This window comes from Pipra filicauda, unplaced genomic scaffold, assembly GCF_003945595.2.
Source record: "Pipra filicauda isolate LSUMZ 115617 unplaced genomic scaffold, ASM394559v2 scaffold581_size553298_pilon, whole genome shotgun sequence".
NCBI lineage: Eukaryota > Metazoa > Chordata > Aves > Passeriformes > Pipridae > Pipra > Pipra filicauda.
In genome coordinates, this window is record NW_024104733.1 from 187,285 (window position 1) to 210,856 (window position 23,572).

At 39.8% G+C, this 23,572-nt stretch overlaps 1 protein-coding gene across 5 annotated transcripts in view; it reads right to left on the reverse strand.

Moving 5' to 3' along the window:
- KIAA0586 (KIAA0586 ortholog) overlaps positions 1–23,572 on the reverse strand; it is a 73,759-nt gene that overhangs the window by 40,416 nt on the left and 9,771 nt on the right. For all 5 annotated transcript variants that reach the window (XM_027717141.2, XM_027717140.2, XM_027717139.2 and 2 more), the window contains exons 11-22: positions 23,005–23,046; positions 21,426–21,652; positions 20,440–20,512; positions 19,864–20,121; positions 19,515–19,683; positions 13,645–13,833; positions 12,181–12,362; positions 10,873–10,980; positions 9,297–9,371; positions 3,460–3,656; positions 3,138–3,256; positions 2,367–2,551 (exon numbers count right to left, since the gene is read on the reverse strand). In XM_027717141.2, coding sequence (XP_027572942.2) covers positions 2,367–2,551; positions 3,138–3,256; positions 3,460–3,656; positions 9,297–9,371; positions 10,873–10,980; positions 12,181–12,362; positions 13,645–13,833; positions 19,515–19,683; positions 19,864–20,121; positions 20,440–20,512; positions 21,426–21,652; positions 23,005–23,046 — 1,824 coding nt within the window. The remainder of the gene's footprint in view (positions 1–2,366; positions 2,552–3,137; positions 3,257–3,459; positions 3,657–9,296; positions 9,372–10,872; positions 10,981–12,180; positions 12,363–13,644; positions 13,834–19,514; positions 19,684–19,863; positions 20,122–20,439; positions 20,513–21,425; positions 21,653–23,004; positions 23,047–23,572) is intronic.

Genomic DNA, 23,572 nt, shown 5'->3' on the forward strand with positions numbered 1-23,572 from the left:
GAAAGCACCAAAATAAGCACAAATGTAATTGTGATGTTCCTTTTAAAGATGACAGCAATGGACATAAATCTGACAAGTATGATGGTTGTCATTGAAGCTGCTAAGGAGGAATATGATGGACCTTTCCAGAATTTTTCCAGCTTTCTTCTCTGACATTTCATAAAGAAAACAAGACAACGAGGCTATAGGAAGACTTCCAGTATAGTTTCTGAAGAATAAGTCCTCAGATTTTTATTAGAATCTCTTATGGAAAGTGGGACATGCCAACACATTTGGCAGCTCACATTGTGACACCAAAGAATTAAGGAACAGTTGCAGTTCTAGATAGGAAACTTCACAGTGAGAAGGGACAGATCAAGATGCATCAACTACATATTCAAAAACTTCTGCTATAAGCTGAGCACAAATGGAAAAAGAAGCATTAAAAAAACCCTCATGATAGCACAAGCTAAAGGATAGCTACCAGCTACAAATATGGAAAGGCTTTAAAAAACATAATTGGCCACCTGAGATTCCAACGAAGGCAGGAGAGTATCACTACCACAGCACAAGGCACTGAGGAAACTCCATCTCACAGACCACATTATTATTAAAAATGTTATTAGCATATTAGTGCTACCTGTGCTCCAGACCAACCTAAATTAGAAAACATCAAAGCTGCCTATAAGGAAGAGTCAAAAAATGGCCCCCACGTGGATGACTGATTTATTTAGGCTAATTAAACAAAGGCCAAAAAGGACAAAACTAATCTCTTGGAGTGGGCAACATATATGGAATAAGGAAAAAACAATCATTTCAGGATTATGAATAATTCATAATCCTAAGGATATTTCAGTTGAAGCTGGTACAGCAACAAAAGGGCCATTAGTAAATGCAGGATGGACAACAGAAGAGGTTTCCAAGGACCAGAATAACAGGCTACAAGGAACATCTTGGGCACCAGGCCCTCCTTAGTCTGTAATGGAGTGGGGAAGAGATGCAGGAGGGCTGTATTTCAGCCCACAGCAGTGAGCTGATCACTTCTGACTACAGAATAACCTGTTTGTCCCTTCCAGCAGGCACCAGGTGGTATTTCAGCCTAAATGCACTGAGCAGAACAAAATGACTGATCCCACTTCAACAAAGCCTCCAATAGTTGCATTTCTAAGCACAGCAATTTCCACATGCATCTCAAAGATATTACACAACACCAGATTGCAGCACAGCCACGTTGGTATCAAAATAAGAGCCAGCTGTCATCTGATTATCACAGGGAACACAGGAAATTATCCTCTATTACAGGAAGCTCTACTAATCAATTAAGCATTTACTGAAAACTACTGAGCTCAAAACTCAGAAAGAATTAATAGCCATTTTAACAGATATTAAAGAATGGCTGCAAGCCCACAAGACCAAAAATATCACTCTCAGCTTCCTTTTCATCTTAGATGAAGAAATTAGTTTCTTTATATTTCATTTATTGCAAGTGAGCAACAATAACTTATTTTTGCTGAAAATAACACGAGCTGTCTTTTGACAATGTGAAATTAAGTACCAAGTCCTTTCCTTATAAATTAGTGTTGTGCTCATCCTTAAAGTAAATAAATAAATAAATAAATCCAGCATGTTGCAGCAGCACAAGGGAACTGATTTTGATTTCTCTTCAATCTCTTTTTTCAAAAGTGAAATAGAATCCCAGAATGGTTTGGCTTGGAAGGGATCTTAAAGACCATCCAGTTCTACCCCCTGCCATGGGCAGGGACACCTTCCACTAGACCAGGTTGCTCCAAGCCCCGTCCAACTGGGCCTGGAACCCTTCCAGGGATGGGGCAGCCACACCTTCTCTGGGCAACCTGTGCCAGGGCCTCACCACCCTCACAGCCAAGAATTTCTTTCCCAGTATCCCATCTAACCCTGTCCTCTGTCAGTGGGAAGCCATTCCCCCTTGACCTGTCACTCCAGGCTCTGTCCAAAGTCCCTCTCCAGCTCTCTTGGAGCCCCTTTAGGAACTGGAAGAGGCTCTAAGGTCTCCCTGGAGCCTTCTCCTCTCCAGGGTGAACACCCCCAGCTCTCTCAGCCTGTCTCCAGAGCAGAGGGGCTCCAGCTCTTTGAGCACCTTCATGGCCTCCTCTGGACTGGCTCCATGTCCATGTCCTTCCTATGCTGAGGACTCCAGGCCTGGACACAGCACTGCCAGGTGGGTGCCAACAGAGCACAGCAGAGGGGCAAATAGGTTTAATCTTGTTGCTTGCTGGGGTATAATAAGGAATTATAAAAAAAAAGCAAACAATTCACATTCAGTTCATCCATCCTTTCCTGTCGTCATGCCATGGAGAAATTATCCCTTAGAACTTCTGTAGGAAGGCTTAGATAAAATGGACACTTACCACCTTAGTCACTGTGCTTGGAAGAACATTCGGATCAGGAACTGCTCTCTGAGCCTCACTGTCACCCAGCATGGTTGCAATTGTTTCACTGAGAGCTTCATTTACAAAATGATTTATCATTTCTGAGTCCACAGGGACACCAGCGTTGACAAAGAGCTGAAATCCTCCTCCACCTGCAACTTCAACTGAAAATGAAGGAACATAAAACTCACGTCCAGGTCCCACCTCCTAAAATGCATGTTCTGTACTGCAGCCACTCATTTTGTTCTCCATGAGTTTTTAAACATTCCTTTGAAAAAAGTGATTTTTTTTTTTTTTTACTTTAAAGATAAACAAGAGTAGAGAAACAATTCCTGATCATAAAAGAAGGCAACAGCAAAGAGCAGTGACATCACAGGAGAAATGCATTTCTCTCCACTCTCACACATTTACAAAGTGGGGGGTGATTTCTGACATATCTATTAACAAAAGAAAGGCAAACAAACATTACAGGCTTAGCAAAATGCCAAGTCTGATTTAGATGGCCAGTAACAGAAGGTGATTTGTACAGTGGGGTGATTTATGCCTTCTTTTCCCTTTTTTTTCCCCAGATAATTTATTTCAGTGGCCTTATAACACAACATAAATTAAAGTGTGCACTGCTGCTTTTTACAGTTTCACTGGTTCAGCATTATCCACCCTTAGGCTCAGGCAACAGCTACCTACACAGCTTGTGAAAATTAGCCAAAAATTGAGATATCCCATCTGCTGAGAACAGTAACTCCCTCTTACCAATGTCAGGGGTTACAACCTCCTCGTCTCCACTCTCCGAGGTGCTGACACTGGACACTGTATCCTTCTGAGCTGGGCACATCCCACTGATAATTTTTGCCATTATTTCCTGTTCCACCCTGGCAGAATAAAATCTTTTTAACTATCAGCAAACACCAAGACACCTAAAAGCACACTAAAGAGCATCCTTGACACGAAATGCAGGGCAGCTCAAAGGAAAAGGAAGAAGGGAACAGAGGCGAGAAGAAAGGGAAGGATAATTAGGGAATCATTCCTCCTTCCATATATATTCTTTTGCCACTTTTGTTACATTGCAACTCACCAATTTATCAGCCTGTTTTCGATGGTTTCCCTCCTTTGAATCAGTTCATCCAAAACATCAGCAGGCTGCTGAGGGGCAGAAGCCACCGGAGGAAACAAAGGACCATTGTATTTTGGTGAGGCAACTTTAAACTGGCCATTAAGCTCCAGAAGAGGCTCAGAGAACTCTGGAATTTCATCCCTCTCCTCTTCCTGATCCTAATAAATAAGGAGTAAATTAAGTTCTGGTGCATTTCTGCAAGGCAATGTCATTGAGGTAGCTGTCAGGTTTTTTTCTTTAAGAAACACTTGTAGATGTGTCACAGCACACGAACCACGTTCTCCCTCCTCAGTGTGTCCTACTTAATTGATACAACTCTAAACTTAGCAAATCATAAATCTGTAGAGGTATAAAGTTATAGGAACTGCTAAGTAAAACATGATTTGGCTCCTATTTCCTGCCTGTGCTGCACAGGGCAGAGAGCCAGTGGTAATGCTAACACTTGAAAAATGTACTTGTGACATAAGTCAAGTTTCTTTAATGTACACACCAGAAACGTTCCTCCTCTGAACAAAAAACTTGAGGAAACCTTCTACAGTTACTTGTTGGGTTAGGGTTTTTTTGTTTTGTTTGGGTTTTGGTGTTCTGGTTGCTTTTTTTTTAAAATGAATTAAACTTGTTCGTTAAAGCTTCCTGTCTGAAAAGACACATTCCCAAAAGTTAATGAGCATGTAGTCTGTCAGAACTCTAATAAACTTGAAGACCAGACATTAATATTTTACACATATGTTACATGTGTGTTTACAGTTTCATTAAGTCCAGCTGCTGAAAGTTAGAAGGTATTTCTGGGTAATAATTCACAAAATCCTCACAGACATCTTGATTTTAATGATAATACGCTATTTCTAAAAAGTTATAGAAGTTACTTGGTGTGTGTTATAACGTTTGGCTGTTCCCAAAGATGCCTCCCTCCTTTTTCCCTGGATACACAGCACCAAGTCCCAAAAAGCAGTCACTAATCCATCATACTGTAATGTCTCCTGATGGATGAGAACCTGCATCCTTCACTTGTGATATTAAAAGCAAATGTCTCTAATGGTAATATGGTTCTCTAAGAAGAAAATTTGGCATGGCAGAAAGAGATGAAGAGCTGGGCCCTAAATTACCAGTGAGAGGTATGTGATGGTGCATAAAAGAGCTCCCTGTAAATCCACATTTACTAAGATTAATCTCCAACACAGTGAAAAGAGAAAAAAAAAAATCTTCTTTTCCTTTACGTAAGTTAAACTCACTTTTAACCCATAAAATAAAACAAACAAACAAACATGCTATATATTATCTATGAATAAAAGAACAAATCACTGAAAACAGAAAGAACAGAGAAGGGGAAATAAAAAGATAGTGACATTTTCCTGTCTCCTTCCCCAACCCAGCATTAATAATTCTCTCCTACCTTAATATACTTTAGAACTGCTAAGTCAGAGAGGTCCCTGATGGGTATTACAACAAAGAGCTGTTGGGGAGCAGGATCCTTCTGGATCTTTATATAGGGATAATTCTTCAAAGAAGTGAGAATATGTATATTCTTGAAGAATATGTATATTGGGTGGCAAACAAAGATCTCTAAACCATTCTGGGCAGAGAAATAACCAGTTTAGTTCAACTCAGAAAGCACTGGGTGCCTTGCAAGCTGATAAGCAGTTCATGCTATCAGGATATATGTACTCAGAACCATAATTCATTCTGACAGCAAATGTAAAGATGTCTTTGTCCAGCATTTCATTATGCATTTTCTTCTGCCTGCTTTACTCCATAAATTTTCTTTGATGTTGCCTATTTAATACTTCTGAGAGTATGCAAAATACAAACATCTGGATTAAATAAACTAAGTACATACAATAAATCTTACATATATTTAGTAACTCTGACAAACTTTTGCAGTCCTCCTGCATTTCTAAAATATTTGATATTTAATAGTGCACAAATCCACAATAATGGACAAATCCAGAGGAAAATTGTATTCATTTTGGGGTGATATATCACCTCTGCTGAAATAAAAAAATAGTGTAACAGTCAGTATTTAATTATACAGATTGAACTTGAACATATATCACCTTGCAGACCAATCTTGAATAATCTGCACTTAATTCTGCATTTTTCTTCCCTGGAGACTGTTGAAAATACCTACCACGACTCCCAATCAAAATATGGCATAAATTAGAAGGTCTTTCAGATATGATTGGAATATTAATCACCATACTTTTATTATAAAGTATCAAGCTGAAATTCTATTTCCCAAATTACACTGAAAGAACTTTAAAAAAAAGTTCGTAATGATTAGTGGTATAGATTAGTTTTGTTCCCTTACCAAACACGTACATGCAGAGGCTTTTATCAAAGCCTCCCAAAACTTAAGTCATGGATTTCTTGATGGATTTCTAAAGCAATTCTCACAGGCAAGGCCAAGCTGCATTGCAGGTGTCACCTGGGATCTTTTGTCTGAAGAGTCACACGTGTAAAAACATCACTGTCCCCACGAGAGCGTGTGGGAAACCAGGGTTGAGGGAAATGCATTTACTCTGAGCTCTGCAGGTTCTAAATATTGAGTGCTGTTGAAACTGGAAGCAAAATTTCTGAGAAACAAGTCACCACCTCGCACTTAGGGCATGTTCAGAGAGAGCAAAAAGGGCCTCCAGTCCTAAATCCCACTAAATTTGCTAAAGCTCCCCCCAGATGTGGCTGCTCACAAGAGTCGACACAATAAATCTGAGAGTCCGTTCTTGGCTCATGTGAGCAGAGCAAGGTCCTCACTCTGAAAAAATCCCAGGATGGTTTGGTTTGGAAGGGATCTTAAAGATCATCCAGTTCCACCCCCTGCCATGGGCAGGGACACCTTCCACTAGCCCAGGTTGCTCAGAGCCTCATCCAGCCTGGCCTGGAACACTTCCAGGGATGGGACAGCCACAGTTTCTCTGGGCAACCTGTGCCAGGGCTTCACTACCCTCACAGCCAAGAATTTCCTCCTAATCCAACCCTGCCCTCTGCCAGTTTAAAGCTGAAAAGGCAAGTTCATGCAAGGAAGCCTCTTCTGTGCAGAAAGTGTAAACCTACTTTGTTGTAGGTGCAACCATTGATCAAAAAATAAAGAAATCAAAGCTGTTTTCTGCTTTGTTCCGTAAATTTTCTTACTGTGAAGTAAGAGCACCTAATTTAACTATTCTGGAAGATGGAGCTCTGGGTCTTTAAACACAAGACCGAGAGGCAGCAATGGGGGTGGGTTGTGTTTGACAGGCTGGGGCACAGTGCAGAGTGTTCCATTATGTGACAAAGGCCTGTCTCCACCCAAAAACAGGAGCACAGAGGAACAATAAGAGGTGGGAGAACAACCCAACCAAGCACCAGACATGGGTTATTCCAAAGGCCACCACAGGAGAGGGCCCCAGGGCCCAGCAGTGACGCCCAGCAAGATGAGCCCAAGGAATGACTCTCCATGGCACCTTTCTTAAGGTGGGGCAGGTGCATTTGGATGAGGTGATGACACCGTGAACTATTCTGGGATGCAGGGAATAGGTATTCTGGGATGGAACAACACTTTTTATGGGGTGTTTACAGTGAGGAAAAGGAGATGTGGAAAGAAGAGAGGGTTTGATTGGAAGGGACCTTAAGGATCACCTCATTCCATCCCCCTGCCATGGGCAGGGATACCTTCCAGTAGACCAGGTTGCTCCAATCTCTGTCCAACCTGGCCTTGAACACTTCCAGGGAAGAAAAAACAGGAAAAGATAAAAACCCCAAAAGATATTTCACACAAATACTTATCCTCCTCACTTCTAAGAGAATTAAGTTCTCATAATAAAAGGGAGAGGGGGGAAGACAACAATGAGCTGTTTTTCCATACAGCATTTTATGCACATTTTTTCATGAATCTGAAGCCTCTTTTATAACAATAACTTTGCTTTCTTTTGATGTCTTAAATACCCCTGCCACTCCAGAGATTGATTTTATGCTTCCACATTGTGTTTGCCTTGCACATTTTTAAGAACATTGTCCGTGTGGTCACAGGCCAAACATATGTTTCACTTGGAACATTTTTTGGTATTGTGGTTAAAATATAACTCATTGCCAAAAATAAGAGATAAAAGCAATCCAGGAAAAAGATGAAAAAAGAAAAGATGAATAACTATTATTCACATAATAAAAATTTAACATTGCAGTACTTTTTGTTAGTTCATAAAATGATTTCTTGAATAGCTTTCCTCTTTAGTTTCATAAATTAAAGCTTTTTTTTTAATGCAAACAGAAGAACAATGTCCACATAGATTTAACTCCTCCCCTCCAACAACATCAGTAACTTTGAAACTATAAGTGAATAAAGCATTTGCACAGTTGTGATGGACAAACCACCAATTTAGGCTGTTTTAACCAACTGATGATGTTAAATGATGAATCCATTTTAAAAATAAATCTGCCATACTGACCTGTAGGCTACAGGGTTAATATTCGATGTACACTCTAATCCTGGGATCCAGAGCATGAAGAAGAGGTAAAAAGAATACATTTGGGGGTAGATTTTGAAATGCACACAGCAAGTCTTGCTCACTGAAGTGAAACCCTCACCAACCTTGAGGGTTTGTCAGCCCCTACTCTGACACGAGGTCAGCTGATTAAAAGAGGACTTGCTACCTAAAAAAATTAAACTGTGAAAGAGTATCTCAAATAAACCAGAAACGACAATGTTGTTGAATTTTGGAAATTCCTAATGAGATCTATGAGATGAGCAGTACATGAGTACACAGAATGACAGAACAGGCAAAGTTGGAAGGGACCTACAAGGATCATCCAGTCCAGCTCCTGGCCCTGCCCAGGAGCCTCCCCAAGAGTCACATCATGTGCCTGAGAGCATTGTCCAAATACTTGAACTCTGTCAGGCCTGGTGCTGTGACTACTCCTCACTGTTTGTCCTTTCTCTCATGAAGTTACAATGTTTGACTGAAATGAGATATTGCTAAAGCATTTGAGGGCCTCAAAAGCACATGCAAATTGCTCTATACCAAAATTTTCTAAAAGGAACCCTCAGAAAATACTTTCATTCTTTAAAAGAGAGGTCACCTTACATTAAAATCTGTAAGAGAATCTTATACAGAATCTCAGAACGGTTTGGGTTGGAAGGCACCTCAAAGACCATCTCGTTCCAACCCCTGCCATGGGCAGGGACACCTCCCACTAGACCTGGTTGCTCCAAGCCATTGGACACTTCCAGGGATGGGGCAGCCACAGCTTCTCTGGGCAACCTGTGCCAGGGCCTCACCACCCTCACAGGCAAGAATTTCTTCCCAATATCCCATCTAACCCTGCCCTCTCTCAGTGGGAAGCCGTTCCCCCCCTGTCCTGTCACTCCAGGCCCTTGTCCCAAGTCCCTCTCCAGCTCTCTTGGAGCCCCTTTAGGCACTGGAAAGTGCTCTAAGGTCTCCCTGGAGCCTTCTCTTCTCCAGGCTGAACAACCACAGCTCTTTCAGCCTGTCAACATATTCGTTACCTTCAGAGTTTTAAATTGTGAAATCCAAGTGCTGTAATCACTGCTGATTTGAGAGAACTACTTTGTATTTCTAGTGGATTCTAACATATCCAAATAAAAGCTAATTTTAACTTTTTACTCTAATTCCTCAAAAGCTACTCTACTTTACCAACACACAGTAATTTCTAATATTCTTTATAGCACTGTAAACAGGTATAGTAGTGCTCATAGTGTGTACTTTTAAAGCTGCTAGTATTGTTTACTTTGTTTTCAGATATGACAGAATGATATAAAACAAATACACATTTTTTTAAAAGAAAGGACCCTTTTGCAATGTGATTACCTGCATGACATCAGTGACATCCACGAAATTAGTTCCTGGAAACTCTGTGTCTTCACTGTGTATATCTTCTGGGGTCTTATAAAGACAGATTGCAATTGTTAGGTATTTCATACAGGAGGGGAAAATGCATTAGCAGAAAAACTTCATGACAAGAATGTAATTAAATCACCACTCACTGTCAGTAATCTGAATTGAGAGAAAATGCTTTATCCACCTTACAAGTCAGGAGGAATTTCTTTGCACAGCATAAGGAGAGATTATCAGAACAACAACTTCCTGCATGCTGACAACTAAAACCTGCTGTTACCAAATCTAATGGAATATTTCAGGATCAAAAGCTGTAGGGCAATAGTCTCTAAGTGTCTTAAGCAATTTACTGATGTACAATTTCTGTGGTGTTATTTAAAAATCAGACAATCACAGAATGTTTTGGGTTGGAAGGGACATTAAATACAATCTCCTTCCACCCACCTGCCACGAGCAGGGACACCTTCCACTAGACCAGGCTGATCTAAGTCCTGTTCAACCTGACCTTGGACACATCCAGGGATGGGGCAGCCACAGCTTCTCTGGAAAACCTGTGCCAGAGCCTCACCACCCTCACAGCCAAGAATTTCTTCCCAATATCGCACCTAAACCTACTCTCTGTCAGTTTGAAGCCATTCCCTCTTACTCTGTCACCCCATTGTAAATAGTCCCTCTCCATGTTTCTTGTGGGTTCCCTTGAGGCACTGGAAGGCTGCACTAGGTCACCCCAAAGCTTTCTCCTCTCCAGGCTGAACAATCCCAATTCCCTCCACCTTTCCTCACAGCAGAGGTGCTCCATCCCTCTGATCATCTTGGGGTGATGGAGTAATAGAGTTTTAATAATCACTATTTTAGTCCACAATCTCTGTCTTGTTCAGTGAATACTTTGACCACAGGACTCTGGAGGACCCCACTCCTGAAGTCAGAATAGCAACTAACACACAGGGCAAACAAAATGTACAATAATTATACAAAAACCATCCCTGTAGCACCGTGTCTTCACACTGTCCAGTCTGTCCTTATTGTTCAGCAGGCAGCAGTCACCCTTAAGAGTTGCACAAAAACCTTCATTGCTGCTTAGATTAGATTAAAAACACTTCTGAAATGTTCCATGGAAAGAAAATGGACTGGCCAGCTCCACACACCACGGGCTCCCAGGGACACAAAATGCCATGAACCACCAGAGAACAGCCAAGGAGCTGATGGAGGAATGAGGAACATCCTCAGCCTTCACATCAGAACACTGAAGCCAGTGTAAACCAGACAGACATGGGCCAACAGGGATTATAATTCTTAACAGGGCACAGAAACACTGTTTTTATTAAGAATTTTACTATGGTGATTATTTAATCTTGGAAGAATAGTGTCTTGCTATAATTTCTCATTTTCTTAAAACAAATACTTTACACAATAAATTCTTTAGAATAATTACTCAATTTTTCCTGGAACTGTCTCATTTCTCTAACTAAAACAAGACAATGAGATAACTTAGCAGTAATTTAACATATTTTCTGTTTTGAACAAATCTGAATTCACAGACAATCAATACCTGTATTACAGCATCCACAGGAGGAAGAAGAGGTTCAGAGTCTGGAAGAACATGGTTTACACTCACACTGTCACTTGAAACACTGTCAATGTCCACATTTGGTAACACCTGGGAAAGAAAAAAAAAAAGCATCAATATAAAAATCTATGTATTAGCTTGGCTGTTATCACTGAACTTTTTAGATTCTTCCAGTTGTTACTGAGCCACTAAACTTCAGAGATCCCCCCTTTTCTGCTGCCTGGACCTGCTATCACCTTGGTTCTGAAAAACAAAACCCTGTAAAAAACTAAGGGCAGAAATATTCACGTTTTCTTGCAGTACCTGATTTTTCCTGTTCTTTAGTTCCCTGACACTTTGCCTTGCCTGTGACAGAAGGTGAGTGTACCTGTTATTTGTAACTTATTATTTATATGGGAGATGTGTGTTTGACTTGCAATTTGTTTGCACTGTGTAGGTTGGTTATTGGCTTCACACTGTCACACATCTGGTACAGTAAAACAAAAGGAAAATTGTATTACAATATAAAATCAGGTCCACTGTAGCATCAAAATGGATTGTGTGTCTGTTAAGAACAAAGATTTAAATGCTTGCTTAATTCCTCAGGGAAAAATCACATTAAGCATTTAAGAACTGGGTGAACTAACAGCAAAATGTGGGTGGAACAGTGACACAGCAAAGGAACAAACCACACAAAACTCTACCTGTATTTAACTCTGAGGCCCATGAATCATTTGAATCTGAAAGGTGTATGTGGGATGTGTACAGTCTCAACAATTTGAGCCCAAAATAATGAACACATAAGAAACATTCACTTCCTTGACAACAGACTCATGTTAAAAATTAAAACAACAAACTCCAGCCCACCAGGTAAGGACTGTGGGGGTTGATTAATTTGCAGTGAAATCCTTGGGTTGACAATCATGCTTGAAACAGAAATCTTAAAGGCCAAAGCAGTCATCCAAGAAAACTGACATTTATATTTATACTTTTTTTGATTCCAAGTTTGTTCTGGCTGAAAAATCTCATTAAAAAAAAGAAAATGTGACACAGATCTATTTTTACACACACCCTACCTAGGTGACAGAGGGAAGAAATAGTTTTCTATTTTGGTGAAATAATAATTGATAAAATATGAGTGAATATATTAGCACAGCATGAGAACTTCCTGGTCCCTCCATTCTATGTGTTTCTATTGCTTGCTGAAAACCATCTATGGATGTCAAAGAGCACTAGTGGTAGATCAGACTGCCTTTAATTAGCATTCATTAAAATAAACAAACAAAAATAATCATCACTCTTGACAAGTACCTGCACAGAGAGCTGAGGTGGATCCTTTTTCTCTGATTTCATCTCTATCACAGCTATGTTTGGTTTTTTTATCTCAACTGGAGGTTTTGGCACTTGAGGCAGGGAGGTTGTAACTGTGACAGGGTGTGGTTTGTCTATGATGATCCCAGCAGGCTGCAGGGATGTACTGCTCTGGGTCTGACCTAAGGACAGTTGAAAAACAATTAAAAATACATCTAAATCTCCAAAGTCAGTCAATTCATAAATTAATTAAAATTAATTTCTATGTGTCTGTGTTTCATGTCAGACTGAGATTCTGTGTGCAATTACACACCAATTAAAAAGCCCCCTATTAACACTATGGGGATTCACCAGGTAATTTGAAGGCTTTCCCAGCAGAAATTGTTAACTCAACAGTGCCATTTTTAAAAATTACTTTCTTGACTGTGGTGACACCTACTGCTGAAAATCAGAATTGTGTTTGCTGATCAAAAAGTACACACCATGTTTCCCCCACCTCACATTCTTGTAATCATATCCAAAATAAGATTACATTTATAATACCATCTCACAAATTTTTGAGAGACCCTTTGAAAAACATAATTCTCTTCCTTAAATGCCAATATAATACTAACCCTTCTCAAAACAAGGCCTGTAGAAAGGTTCTCTTCAAGGTGCAAAAAGTACAGAACCTTTTAACAATTAATTTAGTGTGTTTGGCACGATCCTACTGAAACTGCTGGGCTGAAATCATTGCAAATGTTGAATCCAAGGGCCAGTAATTCAGTTCCTGCTTATGTGGACACCAAACTTAAAGCCAGAATATGAACCCTAGAAATGGAAAGTGTGCAAGAAAGGGGACAGGTAAGCAATAAAAGTGGGGCAATAAGCTCCAGTACCTGAAAGAAGCCTACAAGAAGGATGGAGAGGGACTTTTTACAAGAGAATGTAGTGACAGGACAAGGGGGAATGGCCTCAAACTGACCAAGAGTAGCTTTGCATTGGATATTAGGAAGAAATTATTCCCTGTAAAGGGAGTGAGGCCCTGGCACAGGTTGCCCAGAGAAGCTGTGGATGCCCCAACCCTGGAAGTGTCCAAGGCCAGGTTGGATGGAGCTCTGTGCAAACTGGTCCAGTGGAAGGTGTCCCTGCCCACAGAACAAGATGATCCTCAAGGTCCCTTCCAACCCAAACCCTTCTGTGATTCTGTGAAATAATTGCTCTATCACGGTGTCATTAGACATCCAGAATAAAGTATGAGGAAAACCAGAACATTTTAAACTGATCCCCCAGATATCCTAGGGGAAGGGCAGCTGCAAATCTCATGGACCAGGGCAAATCACAGAATGGTTTGGGCTGAAAGGGACCTTAGAGATCATCTAATTCCAACCCTCAAATCACTGATTTAAGAAGGAACAAGTCGTATTTCCATGAAGCAGCAGTGATTAACCTCCACACGTCCTTCTCCAGGTTACTTGCTCCTACCTAGTGGAATAGCCATGGGAATGAGGTGACCTTCAAGGGGACCATAGGCAGGAGGCACATCCTGACTGGGACTGAAGACATACTGATTTTCCTGGGCAAGAGCATACACAGGATGCTGTTTCCTGGGGCTGGTGATGACCTTCTGTGTGTGAGAAGAAGTCTGGGTTCTTGCTGACTTAACCTTTGTACCTGAAACAAGAGCAGATAAACTGCATGTCATCGACACGTACGAACCCAGGGACATCCCACATTCTGCTAATTCAAGCCTTCCTGCTGAAGGAATTATAAATATTTGCTGGGGGATGGAGGGAGTCAGGAAGGGCAGAATCTAGAAGTGCTAAGGGAGATGTCTCAGTATTGACAGCAATGAAGGAGTTAAAATTGCCATTTTCAAGCTGAATCTACCAGATAAAAGCACAGAAACATGAAAAGAACACAAGGATGGTAGCAGGATGAAACGAAACATGTGATTTAGCTGCTAAGAAGAAATCCATGATTTAGGTTTCAAATGCAGCCACAAGACTGACAGGTGCTCAAAGGAACGGGTATAATCTACAAATTCCTGGTTTAACAACTCACTGCTACTGGCAAATCAAGCCATAATATCCATAATTCTTGACTTCCAGCATCAAGGAAGCACTGATTTCTCTGGTCCAGTTTTTAAAGTTTATTGTAAATAGCAGCCAGAAGTAATTTGTGTGTAAAAGTATCTTCAGCATATAGCAGAGGAGAGCATTTATTGCAAAGTGCATTTCTCACTACACAGTCATGCAAGACCTTATTCAGCCTAAATTTTTTGCAAGCAATGGTAATTATTAAGGAAATTATTAACTTTAATCTAAATGGATAAATTCTTCCCAAAAAGGAGTCAACCACTGTGAATCAAACAGAAGTGCTTCTGCTGCTACTTTGCAGGCATCAGGAAAATGAATCTGTAAAGAGTCACGTTGGTAACCAGCTCCATCTCTTTGTTACAGCCAAAAAAATGTCCTGTTACTCCTCTGTTGTTTCTAACCACCTCCTCCCTGTGTTCCTGGCCACTTAACACGTGGCAACCAGCACTTTTTAGCTCTGTTCACATTTAAAGAGCCTCCTAATTAACTGAAGATTGAAAGTCAATGATTATAAAGTAGGGGGATGAAAAAGATTGATAATCTGACTTTTAACAAATGCACACAGGCAAATAAGGCAATTCTCTCACAAAGTGGTGTTTTTGTACAGACAAATTATGGGTTATAAGCCTGGAAACAAGAAGAGCAAGTCACAACTCTTCAGTGAGAGGTCAGAAAGAAGAGGCTCTGGAAAAGGCTTTGCTGTCCCGTTGGATAAGCAATGGGAAGAGAAATCACAATAAAATGCTGTGGCCAAGGGGATAAAACCCTCAGATGTGTCAACAGGATGTCAGAGAGATGGAGCAGGAGGAGACTTCCATATATGATAACTCTGCATTCAGTACTAAGTCTGTACCTCTGTAAGTATTAAAACAGATTGGACATCGAAAGGCCTTTTTCATTTTTTAAGGAAAAATCACCAGGAAGTTGCAAACTGAAGCCAAAACCTCACTACAAATCAGATGCTCAATTTGAAGTGTCCTATTTCCTACTGAACCAGAAGGTGTCCAGCCACGGGAAGAAGCAACTAAGGGCAGAATTTCTGATGCCTTTAAATGCTGAGCATGTGCCTTTCTGCCCAGCACAGGTTAGCCAGAAAAACTGTTCTGCACTCAGAGACAAATTACTGGAGTCAGGAACATAAACAGATACAGTTCAGAGGCCTGTGATTTAGCAGAGGTCACACCACATGATCTCACAGTCCCCCTTGGCCTTGAACTTTTGAGCAAAAGCAGGAATTGGCAGTGTATCTGTAGTGCTGCCAACTTGTAAAAACAAGGTTCTCACAGTGGGAATGATGAAGTACTGTACACACACAGCACCTCATTTTAATTGCTTTCAACTTTTCATTTCCCTCCTCAAAAGTTTATTTGCACTGGGTAGAAACTAGACATTTAATTAAACTTAGCTTTAAAAAAACTAGTGTTTTACATCTACTTATCAGGTCACATTATGCAAGAAAACAACTCCAAGGTTGTTTTTTTTTTTTTTTTTAGAAATGATCTCTTACTCATAAAAGTGTTGGTCGATTTTTTTTTTCCTAACTTCCCATAAGAAAGCAAGCATTAGTCACCAGAGTTTATTTGCAAAGAAAATGGTTGAGAGTTATAAAATGACTGAAAAGAGACTCTCCAGATGGCCATTTCAGTCTTAAATAAACATCCTTATTCTAACACTAATTTAAACCAAGCTCAGTGGATCGCTCTGACAAAACAGGGTCATTTAATAAGTCTGGATTTTCCAGCGAATCAAACCCAAGGCCAAAGACTTCCAACTATTTCTAAGCCTTTATCACCTGGGACATCAAGGCCAGGAAGGGAATCTGCGGGTGCAGATCTGTCAGATTGGGTTCTTCCTTTCTTTTTTTTAAAGAACCCGGTGCTTTAAAGTGCTCACTCAACTCTGTTGCATTTTATTTACACTCCTACTACAGAGGAGAACAGATCTGTTTCTAATTTTATTATTTATACTTCCCTGCCACAACAGGATCTTCACAAGAGCAGCAAAAGCATTTAACTGTTTCATCTTCACGAGACCCACGTGAAACACCAGCTATTACTGTTCCATTTTACTGACAAGGTGCAGGAAAGCACAGAAATTAAGCACCTTGAGCACCTGTCTTACCCAGAGTCAGGTAATGCCAGTATCAAGCAAAAGCTGACCTCATTTTAAAGCCAGTAAAATCAGAGAACTTGGAATAGGACATATTCATTGGAGTGCTTCCTTTAAATTCTTCCTTTCTTCCCTTAGATAAGAATACAAGGGGGGGTGTCTTATTTTATTTACTGCCCCAATAGAGACAAAACCATAACTTTCCATAAGTGCAGCCTGATGTGAAATAGAGAAACAGATTTTCTGGTGGCTTTATTCCTGCAAACACACGTTGCTGTGCTGCTGCTGAGTGACTTCATGGCTTGGAATGGGAAAAGGCTATCCAGAGTTCATCCTGTTTTCAGGCAAAGAGCTTTAAACGGTGTTTGTCACACGCAGGAGTGCTGGAAGATTGAAGGCACCATCGATCCAGTGCAGTTTTCTCTTTAATTTCTATTTGCCTCCAGCAGAAAACAAGCACAGGAGCAGCTTCTTACAGTTCACACAACCTGAACCTTCACTTTTCACTGACACCACGGAATCAAACATGTTATTGGTAGAAAACTGCTAGTTTCAAATCATCAAATAACCTATTTATTATAATTAGTTGGAGGAGGGGGCACTCTTTCTACCACTTTACAAGATACTGTTGCTGGAATGGTGAAATTGGCCTCCCTGGAAAGGTTGTGACCTTCCATAAAGGACAAGAGGCCAATAAACATAGAAGAAAATTCATTTTGGACTCAGCAAAAGCAGAACTGCTGATTGAATATTTTTGAAGAAGTGTCTGTTCTCAATCCAAATCTTAGTGGTCACTGTGTTACTGTTATTGCTACACTAAGTGCTTACCAGCACACATTTTGTTCAAACAAATCTGGGCAGAATAAATTAAATTATAGGTGCACAGCATAACCAGGAGTCAAAATGAGAGATCTATCATGCTGGTCTACCAATATAACATTATTCACCAAAAAAAATAAATAAAAAAGACATGTTTCAAGAGAGGTAAAATAAAATATACAAGCAACAAGACTATCTGTTTTCATGTAACCCGTTCTCACCTTTAAAAAAAAAAGTAAGTCTTGAGGTTTTCTAGGTTTTTGCCAGGACTGTAAGTCACATTTTCCAGGAGGGTTATGAGAATTGGGAATACTTTCTACCAGTAACACTTTTTCTTCATGGATCACAACTGGGCTCCAGAGCACAGGTAAGAGGAGTGCCAGGAAATGGCACGAAGAGCACGTGGGGCTAAACAACAGATTCTTGTACTGTTTTGAGGATCTGCCACTGTGGATGAACATTATGACCACAGAATGGTCTGGGTTGGAAGGGGCCTTAAAGACCATCCACTTCCAACCCCCTGCCATGGGCAGGGACACCTCCCACTAGACCAGGTTGCTCGATAGTATTAAAATAATAATAATGTAAAAAAAAAACCCCAACAAACCCAACCTCAAACCCAGCAGTGCCTGCCTTCAAAGACATATCTGTTGTTTTACACCACACACTCTAATGGCCCAAAAACATGGTTTCATCAAGTGACTGCCTTCTGATGTTCATCTCTTGTATTTCATACAGAACAGAGCATTTTTACAGCTGCAATAAAAGCTCAGGCAGCGTTTTTAAAACGTGACATTTAAGATTGCATCAAGTATATTTTCCCTGCGTGGGTAACAACAGTGCAAGTGCAAGGAGTGTGGAGGGAGCCAGCTCATATTTTCCCATTGATGCACATCCTATTAACTCCACTGTGCCCATAATCACTTTAATACCTCTTACACTGAACCCTTCTCTCCCATCTCCACACTTTCTCTCCATCATTACCCTTTATCATGTAATTTGCTCACTGTATCTTGCAGTAATACCATACAGATTAGATTTTCTGACATATCAGTTAAAGATTGACCTTATCTTCTGTATTAAGAATCAGTTAAATTTTGAGAAGATAACCAAGAAATAAAACTGATCCAATTAAAACATTACTGTCTACTAATTCAAGATTAAGTTTATCCACACTTAGGTCAGATATCATAGAGTCTCCCTTTTTTATAATTTTTACACATTTTTAATAGGTTTGAAAATTGGTATCTTCTTATCTTAATACTTTGCCTACAAAACTAATGAATGGAATTCATTATTAATCCACTAATAATCTTTGACAATTAAATAGCCTTAACAAGCTCTTACAGAAGGGAGTTATACTCTGCTTTAACCCTGACTGGACTAAAGAGGTTGCCTGCATTTAGTGAACTTCACCAGCGATTGTGATGACTTCTTTCAATATTTCCAAGTTAACAGATGTCATCTTCTAGCCCACAAATTTAATTTTTCATGTTTCAATTAATGCCTTAGAAGCAGGAAATTAACTCTCAGGCTTCCTTAATCTTTCAATCTTCCTTAATCTTCAGTACCTTTCTGAACCCTGAATGAATTAAGCACGTAAATGACATGACTGTTTAAACCTGACATAAAGAATTCATCTCTCAGTGACCTTTATCAAAAGCCGAGTTCATTTTCCAACACCCTCAGCTTTCAGATGGGATCACTTCTGGCAATTCAGCTCTTTAAGACTTGGACAACAATAGAGACATATTAATATACTTCTTAAGGTGTTAATATACTTCTTAAATTTAGAAACATCAAATTAGATTATCAAATAAATTTTATTTATTTGATAATCTAAAGTAAGTGAGATACACACTAGGCAAGTCTGAAAACTTATGGGCTTTTTTTTTTTTTATTTAGTTTTGAAAAGAGCATCTTAAATAGAAATAGAAACAGAAATGGGTTATTTCAGTTGGACAGGACCTACAACAATCATCTAATCCCGATGGATTGGATAACCTGAGCAATTCAGGGCTGACCAAAAGTTAAAGCCTGGTATTTCTATACACATATATTTTATATAAAGATATATATAGAAATAGATCTAGATATATAGATATAGAGATACAGATACAAATATATTATTTGTAAGGGCATTTTCCAAATGCCTCTTAAACACTGGTAAACCTGGGGCAGTGACCACCCCTCTAGAAAGCAACTGCAGTTGCTTAGGCTTTAAATTGAAGAGCAGGTGAACTACAATTAAACAGCTTCATTTATACAAGGAATTCCTAACAGAAAAACTGGGAAGGAACACCTTGTTCACATCAAATGGTTACTTACCTTTAACATACTCTATCAGCTTGGGCCTTGGAAGTTTGGATTTGGGAGAGGGAGAGTTGAACCTCAGATATGGGGCTTTTTTGAGGGTGCTGCGATGGCCCTGGTAAATTGGTTTCCCATAAACTCGACACAGATAATCTTCATTTTGTACCAGTGCACTCCCAGGGCCCTGATGCACATCAAAAGGGAAAACAAAAAAAGCAGCTTACAATTCTTCATGTATGCAAATTTGAACAGGACAGGGCCACCACTTTCATTTCTAATTATTACAGTTACACACACAATTTGTCACGTCGATGCTGCGTTAACAGTTGTCACCAAAAGAGAAACCAACCACCTGGGAACTCACATCTGCCCTTCCTTCTCTCCTCTGCAAACCCTCAGGAAAGTAAGTTCTAAGCCTCTGTTTCCTGGTGTTATCTTCCTCTTGCTTCTTCAATGGCTTAGCTGCACATAGAGGCATCTTTGTTGAGCCACCTTGGATTTGTTGAGTTTTCGCTTTCATTTCTTTCTTGGCCTTCACAGCCTTGAGGTTTTGGGCTCTCTTGATCCATGGGAGTTTTGGATCATATCTCACTTGTTCTGAATCACTTCTTGCCATTTCGGCCTAAAGATAAAACATAAAAAAAATAAATGGAGATTTTTATCTTCAAGGCTATCAGAAGAGTGTGTGGGTAACTCTGAAGCTCTGAGAAATGGTCTGTTCTCCATGTTACCCAGCAGCTGGGACCAGAGATTTTCATTAAGAAACCAAAGTTCTAAAACAAAAGCAAATATTTTATTGTAGCCTACCACATGCTAGGAATAATAAGCAGTTTTCTCACGTTTTCAAGGTGTGAGCAAACCACTTCACTCTGGACAGGAAAGAACAAGGCAAGGTGGAAAAACACAAGGCAAAAATCTGAACTCATTTTTCCAGCCATACCTGGATTTCTTCACTGATTGCCTGGATCCACTCGTCCACAGCCCTCCTGATACGGATCTCTTCCAACACATCTCTGAAACAGAAGAAAGAACTATTTTAGGTCAGATTTCTTCCTGGGAAAGTAGTGACCTATAAATGCCATAAAAAGGGAAATCCGGAACACAGACAGGAGGATTTTGCACCTCTACATCCTCCAAAGGGACTAAACAAAGCCATGATTTCCCAAATCCAAACCTGTTCTTACAGAATGCCTGCAAACCCCACTCCCTGCTGGAAAGTACTAAGGTTACTGCAAATATCTAGGAATCAGAGGCAGCCATGTGTCAGCTCCTGCTTTGAGCAAAACTGAAAAAACAAGGCTATAAAAACACTCCAGCTCAAAAAAACAAAAAGCAGATGACAAATTACTACATGCCCTACAAGATAATGAGAGCAGATATCATGCCTGAAAAAAAAAAATCTTTACATATACATAGAATAGCTGCTTTCCTCAGGAAAATGCAAGTTTAAGTTGCATTTTAATAGGAAAACTTTCATTATGATTCAAGTGAGAGTATTTAACACAACTAACGAAGCAAAAGTTCAAAAGGCAAAGATGTGCTGTAGGATGATTAATTCTGTAACATTTACAGGATTACAAATGATGAAAATAGTCTTGAATTTTCTTATTTGTTTGGAATGTTTGTATGGAGGCAGCTCAATGCCCCAAAGTCATGGCAAGCAGAGCAGTTTGTCCAGATGACAAAGCCTCAGAATTCAGACTTAGCAAGAAGTAACAGGCACCTGACAAAAATTCAGTTCACATCACAAGGGTCAAACACCACCTGAAGTTCAAGAACCAGCTAATGATTGCTAAGAAGAGTCAATAAATACTTTTTGCATTAGTTCTTCAATGCACAGATTTAAAAAAAAAATCAGAAAAGAGGTGCTAGAAGGAGTTCACAGACAAGGAGCAGCCTCACAAGCACTGAATGAAAGGGTCTGACCTGTTTGTAGTCAAGCTGTTAATGAAGGAATATGTGGCATCTCCATCCTTTGCACGAGTGACAGCTTCCAGATTCTCCTCGAGAAATTTCTTATTGTTTTGAACTCCTCTCAAAGTCCTCTCAGCATCCCTCAGGATGGATTTGGGCACTTGGATATTTTGAAGGATGGATGGTCTATTGAGCAGAGGATGTTCAGGAGGATCGGGTGCAACAGTGGGACTTTTGGACTAAAATTGAAACAGAACCTCCAGCTTTTAATCAGATTGTAATATCCTGTTAATCTGTGCCAAATATCCTATTATCAATGCCATCACAGGGAATGCCACCAACTTGAATTACTCCAGAACATTCAGCGTGTTGCAAATACATTTAGAAGTCAAGAAAACTGAAAGACACCCCAAAAAAACCCTCAAATGGCAAATGATGTAAAGTGTGAGAAGCAATACTAATGAAGACCATAAGCATGTGAGAAGATGGCAATTAGGGACATGCAGCATCACATGCAAATGTAACAGTAATTAAATATAACTAAAGCCTAATAAAAACCAACCTTCTCTCAATATATGCACTTGTTTGGCATCAGTCTACCCCAAGAAACACCAATCAATAGCTCTAAGTTTTAACAACAAGATAAACCCCTCAACAGCCCTTGATCCTCTCCCACTTTCACTGATCTTCACTTTTCAGAAGGAACAATGAAGCCTTTTCCTTTGCAGAACCCTTTCACAGAGATAAAAATCGAGCATAAATTAGCTGCTAAATACAAAAGGAAGGGACACAAACACAGGAAACAAGTTCTCACAGTCATTCTCACACTCCTGATGAAACCCAGAGGCCCCTGAGAACTTCATTTAACAACCAAAAAAAATTAAAAAAAGAGATAAATGTACATTAAAAAAAAATCAAATCAAAACCAAAATACCCAAACTTGAGTAGACTCTGAAAGCATCAACTGAATGAACAGGAAAAAAAAGACCTCACAGATCACAACTCAGTTTTGGTTTTAAGGTTGTTCTTTTATCAAATCAGAATTAAACACAAGTTTCTGTTCTAACAGGTGTCTTGTCACAATGGACACAACAAAACAGAAACCAACACACTGATCCCACAGTCCTGGTTTTTCCTGGTGATAAAAGGACAATATACGGCATTATTTATCAATTTTACATAGGCCTTCATTTTTAAAAGAAACTTTTTGACAAATAGTAGCTCAGTAAGAGCTGAAATCTGTGAGAAAATGTAAGAATTACAGATCCATGTTCAATTGTGAAATGATGTGAAGTTGCCAGGTAGGCCCAGATCATGAAATGATAATTATTAGTCCACACTGTGTCCACTTGAGACAGCAGCTTTTTGCCTGACATTTGTATTATTCCCTCAAGGTACTTTCACTAAAATCGGATTTAGACAAGTCTAAGAACAAGTTAAATCTTACTTTGGGTAATGTAATCTATACATAACAGCAACCTTTTAATAAACATACATAGTCATGCAGTGCCATTTCATTGCAAACACATTCAAAACTGCATCAGTATCACGGTATTTAAAAAAAAAAATTAAAAAAAAAATCAAGGTCTACCTTAATAAGATCATTCATGTCAGATTTCCATGAATTTGCTTCCTAAAAAGACAGAAGAAGAGCTGTTGAAACTTTAATCTAAAGACAGATCCGTCAGGGTCAAATCCCAAGCAGGTATTTGATCAGTGTAACTGGGCACAGTGAATTCCCTGGGAAGCACTGAATGGCACAGCTCACTCCTGCTGGGCTGGAGCACCACCTTCTGTCCTCAGCTCACTCAGCCCTTTGCTTTATGGCAAAGCAAAGGCTCAATTACCCAAGCATTTATTATCTCACTCCACAAAGCTCTCAGGGATGAGAAGTCAACAGCTAAGTCCCTAATTGATCCAACTTTCTACCTGCTGAAGTCACCTCTGTCTTCCCATTGACCTTTTTCATGAGAGAAAAGAGGTTTCAAACCATTTGTGTCACCTTTGTCTTCCTCCCCTGCCACTCCTTCTCCCACCTCATCTCTTTATGTTGCCTATAAAAGGTATGTTACTTGTTTAAGTTTTTAGCAATAGTGGAGAGCAAATATTTGCAACATAAATGGGGCACGTGGCACCTGCTCTGTTACTCATAAGAACAG